The sequence below is a fragment of the Scomber japonicus genome, chromosome 5 (assembly GCF_027409825.1).
Source record: "Scomber japonicus isolate fScoJap1 chromosome 5, fScoJap1.pri, whole genome shotgun sequence".
Lineage (NCBI taxonomy): Eukaryota > Metazoa > Chordata > Actinopteri > Scombriformes > Scombridae > Scomber > Scomber japonicus.
The window spans coordinates 25,577,867-25,583,919 of NC_070582.1; the positions used below are offsets into that span (position 1 = coordinate 25,577,867).

Below are 6,053 nucleotides of genomic sequence, written 5' to 3' on the forward strand. Positions count from 1 at the left end.
CCCTAACTTGCAAATTGATCCCCCAGCGTTATTTTGTGGTTTGACTTTCAAATGGCAGGTCAAACAGAAGGTAATTCATAGCTCAAACTGCCTCCAAATTACCCCAGCCATTAAAGTTGAGAACCTTGGCTGCTCCTGTGAATTATAATTGAAACAGAGAAAATGTTGATTTTGTTTTGTTAGGGGATTAATGTTATTACACAATATTGAGTGTAGTAATTTAATGCTGCACATGTGGAGTCAGTGAGCAACAGTAAAAGTGTCAGTCATGCCAGCCTTTACTTTGGCCAATGCATCTGTAGCATGTTTTATATGTGTTAAGGGAAGAAATGGCCCCTCTCTAAGGGACAATAGGATTATTCCAGAGTCTCTTTGATTTATTCATTGATTTAATTCCCCCTATGAGGAAAAGCAGCACTATTGGACATATTGTTCCCATTGAAATTCTCACGTGTGGAGCATCGCTCATCCAACCTTGACACTGGAAAAACAGAGAAATGTTTTGAGAGTTTTGTGTGGGTGTAATAAACAAAGGTGGGGCAGTCTAGAAAAGGACTGTTCACACAACCTACAGTGTGGACAAAGCACGAAAATAAATGTGATTGTCTGGTGTTTGGTAACCTCTCTGAAAAAGTATTCTCAATGAATAGATTAATATGAAAATGTCAACTTTAGACTCACTGTAATACGTAATAATGTAATATATATGGGAAGTGTTTAAGCCGTCTGTAATAATTTACATTCTAGTGTGTGATATATATAGATATAGATATAGATTATTTTATAGATTTTATTTTTAAGCAACACGTGACATAAATGTGCATTTTATTGCTGTATTATTATTACTATTAGTACTATAGTATTATTTTTAGTATACCTTCCTGTAACACTGTTGCTGTCATGAGTGGTTGTTTTTTGTGCATTTATCATAATATTTCACAGATTCTTTTAAAAACATTTATAGAAAAAACACGTTTTCTCTCATGCAAAGAGTGTTGCTCTGACAATTACTCTTGATGAGTTAATGGGACATGGGAAAGCAATTAAGCCTTGTGGTGCCGCACATCGGTAAATGTCAAGATGCCATAATCATGTGCCATTCTATGTGACAATTATATATGTGGTGATAATTATAGGAAAAAAAGTCACAAACACTGCAGTAAAATCACATCATTGGCCATTGGTTTTATTTGAACATTCCTTGTTCAAATTACAATTACAGAAATTACAATAATCCCAAGCAGTAAAACAGTAGCTTCTCTACAGGATTAGACATCTTTTCCACACTTCAAACTTAAATAGAGATCAGATGTGGCCCCTCCCTTGGCCTGAATACTTCGTGGTCTTAACGTGATTGCACCCCTGTACTTGTGTCTTCATGACTCACTCATCACATTGATGATGATTTTACCTCTTGGCAACAACAAGAATATACAGTATATTCATCTGGACCCACTTCAAAGTGTTGGTTGCTCCCTATGACATCTGTGTCCACAGACAAGGCACAAGGACACGCACAACACTGCACCACAGTCTGGCTGATCTGACAAATATGAACCAATAGCGTGTTAGGTCTGCTCTATAGCCCCACAATTTGACCAAATAATCTTTTACAATGACGGCTTTATCAACTATATCTTCTATAACCTTATGTATGGATTCACCCTGATATCTGTACTTTTTAACTTGTGTAATACATTTCAAATAGTATAAGGATGTAGATCTGTTGGTTTCATAAATAGTGTCACTTACAAGTTTTCCTTTTTAGAGTTCAGTCTTCAGATGACAGTCAGTTATTGACAACAGTTGATAACAGTGAAGAGATTTTTTTTCTAATAAGGTTCAAGCTATAAGGAATGCATTTACCCCCCCCTCCCCCCCCCCACCCCCACCCCCCGCCTCAAAGTCTCACTGACCTTTGTTGTAAAACGTCTTGCAGGGTCAGTCACTGCTAACGATCTAACCAATATCATTACTAAAATGAAATCATGCTCCTGTCTTAGATCTGGTCAAGTGTCTGTTCAGCCACCTCTCAAAAAGCCATCTCTTCATTCATCTGTTTTAAATAACTTCAACCCAGTATCTGCCCTTTCTGGCTATGATCTTGGAAAAAATAGTTGGGCAGCTCATCGAATACATGAATGGCAAAGGGTTCCTTGATAAATTTCAGTCAAGCCTTTTATTATTTTAGCAGCTGACAATGGCTAAACATCTGGTTTATTGTTTGCAATACAGTTGATAATGTGATTTTAATTGGAAGTCTTAAGCATATGGCCATTAGCAACTTTGTGTAGTACCTCACAGCTCAGTCCTTGGCTTTTTATTATTCCCCATTTACATGTTACTTCTAGGTTTGACTTAGAAGTACATCAGCTTCCATTTTTATGTAAATGACTCTGAGATGTATTTCTCATTTGACCTCAACAACAAACACAACTGGTCAATAATACAAACCTAACTTACAGATGTCTCAAAAATGTTCTTCAATTAAACTCAAAAGCCATAATCATAGGTCCAGACCCCCCCAATGAGCACATTACCTCTAACTTCTCTGTCTTGTTTAAACTTTGACCAGCAGGTGAAGTCAGTTGTTCAATCACACTTTCTTTCACTTCATAATAGAATTAGATCTTTTCTTATCTGCTGAGAATCTGGAAACTGTCATCCACACTTTAACTACATCCTGCTTTGACTCCTTTAACTCACTGTATTTCTCTCATTCAGTACCACCCCTCCATATTCTAGCTTATTCAAAATGCAGCAAGACTTCTCACAACATCTAATAGAGGAGTCCATATAATGCCTATTTTAGCACTTTTACTAGTTACCTATACGTATTAGAACATTTTAATGATTCCTTTTCATGTTTGGGGTTGGCCTCTGATTATATCACCAACATACCAACCCCTTCCAAGCCTGAATGCAGTCTCAGATCCTTCAGCTGAGATCTGTTAATAATTCCTAGGTCAAGGCTAAACACCAGAGGAGATTTAACCTTTGGAGTCAGGGCCCCACAAATCTGGGATGACATTCTGGAGGAGATCACATAGACCGTTTATTCTTTTAAATCTCTCTGCACTTTTTTCGGCATGACTTTCTCTTGAACTGGTTATTCTTCGGTTTTTACTTTACCTGTTTAATTTATATGTTATGCTACATAAATAAAGTTATCATCATTATAACTATCATTATAACTCTCATGTCTGTCCATTAAATAGTGTGGCGCTACAGCAAGTCAGCCAGTTAGTTTAGCACAACAATAGAGAACAGAATGAAAGACTAATTATGTTAATGTAGTGGCGCCTCTAAAACGCTCTAATCAACAACAGTTATTTGTTAAACCTGTTAAAAACATCAACAACTTTAGAGAACTTCTGATATAACATGTTCATTAACAGAGCAAGCCTGGATACTTACCCCCTTTGTGCTAAATGAGCCTGCTGGTGGCAGTAGTTTCATTTATTTACCGCACAGACACAAGAGGTTTTATGAGTCTTGTGGTTGTAGCCAACTCTTGAGCAGCAAGTGAATACGTGTATTTCCTAAAATGTCAAACTATATCATTTGCATGTATATCATTGTCATAAAATCATTTTTGGTCCCATCCCAGTCTCATTCCTTGTTAATTTATGCAAACCCCCAAAGTGTGAATAGATATACTTCATTTGCATTATTAAACATCTCTTCATTGCCCCTGGATGTGGTAAAATTTGAATTTTTCATTAAATCAATTTAGTCTAAACAGACCATTAGTGGTGAGTACATCTGTCACTGTGTGTGTGTGTGTGTGTGTGTGTGTGTGTGTGTGTGTGTGTGTGTGTGTGTGTGTGTGTGTGTGTGTGTGTGTGTGTGTGTGTGTGTGTGTGTGTGTGTGTGTGTGCGTGTGTGTGCGTGTGCGTGCGTGCGCGTGCATGCGTGTGCGTGCGTGCGTGCGTGTGCGTGCGTGTGCGTGCGTGTGTGCGTCAGCTGTCTCTTTCTACACAATGTGTCAGGCCCTTGAATCACTGTGTTTCTGTTGTGTTTATACTCTTCTACCTACTTCTCTAAATGTTTTCCAATGCTCTTCTTGGACAGACAACAGAAGTTATATTTGGAACAAAGTTGTAAGCTATCCTGAGGTTTTTTTAGTATGAAACAGATTTTGCCCTGAATGACGAAGGTCTCTTTTTTTTGGTTTCAGTATCCTGCAGCCTTGATGAACCTGGGGGCAATCCTCCACCTCAATGGGAAACTGCAAGAAGCTGAAGCCAATTACCTCCGAGCACTGCAACTGAAACCGGATGACACCATCACCCAGTCCAACTTGCGTAAGCTGTGGAACATCATGGAGAAACAGGGCCTGAGGACCATGAGCCCCTGATCTCACCCTGCCCGCCTACCTGCCATCTGTACACCAGACTTGGGGAGGGGAAAGGATGGTCCAAAAGTTCCTCATTCCCTCTTCTTATCCAGGAGAGATGGAAGAGACTCAGGGAGGATGTTTGCTCAGAGAGGCCATGACTGTGCCGCACAGCCCTCCTAATGACTCCTGAGCTCTGCATACACCTCAGGCCAGCAGCTTTCCTCAGAAGCATTGCTCATAGTTTGGCAGGCGCAACATGGTATTTGGACTCTTTAGAACTTTCTTAAAAACTAGAGATCTCACAGAAACCATGTTTTTTTGTTTGTTTTGTTTTTCTTTCCTTCTTTTTGAACTAGAGCACTTGAACTTGAGGTGAGACAGTAGATACATCCTTCAACATTTGTGATGAATTAGGTTATTTAAATAAACAATTGTAGTTCAAAAGAGTAAAATTTTTCCCCCGAGCAGTAAAAGATAAAGTAAAATATATAAGAGATAAAAGAATCTTAGAGCACTGCACTGGGGGTATTTTCCATCAAAAATCTGCAGATTCCACATGTAGTTTAAATTACCAATTTCTCCAGTCTGCTTTGTTCATGAGATTAAACACATTTTACAGTGCAGAGATTTAAAAGAAAAGATATCAGCATTACTTCAAGCCGTTTGTAGCAGATACCCTGACATTTGGTGAAAATTTGAAAAGGGAATTGAATTTGTAAGCCAGCACAACAATAGCCTCTAAAAGCTCCACAAAAAGAGTGTATATTGCCAAATACAGCATGTTTTGTCAAGAAAATTCAAAAAGAAAAGGAAAAAGGATTCTTTTTACATTCAGTATTATAATGCCTTATAATTAAAGGTGTGCATCTTCTTTACCAGTATAACATACAGGTGGCATTTGTGCTGCTATTTTTGTATAGCACTGGTGAGGAAGCCAAGTCATCATGGAAACTTATCTGTCGCCAAGAGTCAAGAAGTCACAAGCTATAAATGGAAATATTAAGCTGCCTTCCCGTGGAAGTCACAGACAACAAAGAGGCAGGTACACTAGTTTTGGGTACATCATTTTCCCCAAATGCCTGAAGCTTTTGTGTAGAGCAGAAATAGATGAAGGAGTTCTTCTTACCAAATACAAAATTTACGCTGATGCACACCTTTCCATCACATTACAATGCGCAGACCTAATACATCTGAGGGAAATGTTTTAATGCCTATCTTTGTGTTTGGAATAAAACTAATTTCATGTATTTGTATAAATGAATCCTAATATATACCTACATTGTGTATAGTATACAGAAAGTCATGCAGCAAAAAAGTAGCCAGACTTTAAGTGGAAGCTCAAGTTATTGACAAAGTTTGGTTTGTTACATGAAGTATTTCCCATATTGTCAAAATTCTCAGTGTTAGGGTTTCATTCTGTATATATTTTGTGTCATTAACATCTATTTGTTTGTTGTTGTCAACATACATTAAGTGAAACAGCACCTTTTGGGAAAGATGTACAGTATTTGTGATGGAGTAAAAGAGTATCCTGTCAAGTTTTGTTTTCTTACTGGCTACAATCCTCCTGAACTATCTGTGTCCTTAGTCTACTACATTGTAAATTATTGCTTTCTGTTACCTTAGCAACAGAACCAGCTGGTACTGTGTTTTACATGTAAAATGAAGAAAGTTAACAGATATGATGTTTATGTCTGTGGTCAAAAGTCCC

The 6,053-nt window shown here is 38.0% G+C and overlaps 1 protein-coding gene across 1 annotated transcript in view; it reads left to right on the forward strand.

Annotated features, from left to right (window-relative positions):
• tmtc2b (transmembrane O-mannosyltransferase targeting cadherins 2b) overlaps positions 1-4,369 on the forward strand; it is an 89,887-nt gene extending 85,518 nt beyond the window's left edge. The window contains exon 12 of the mRNA XM_053318537.1: positions 4,181-4,369. Within this exon, the coding sequence (XP_053174512.1) occupies positions 4,181-4,360 (180 nt within the window). The 3' untranslated portion in view covers positions 4,361-4,369. The remainder of the gene's footprint in view (positions 1-4,180) is intronic.
• The last annotated feature ends 1,684 nt before the right edge of the window (positions 4,370-6,053 follow it).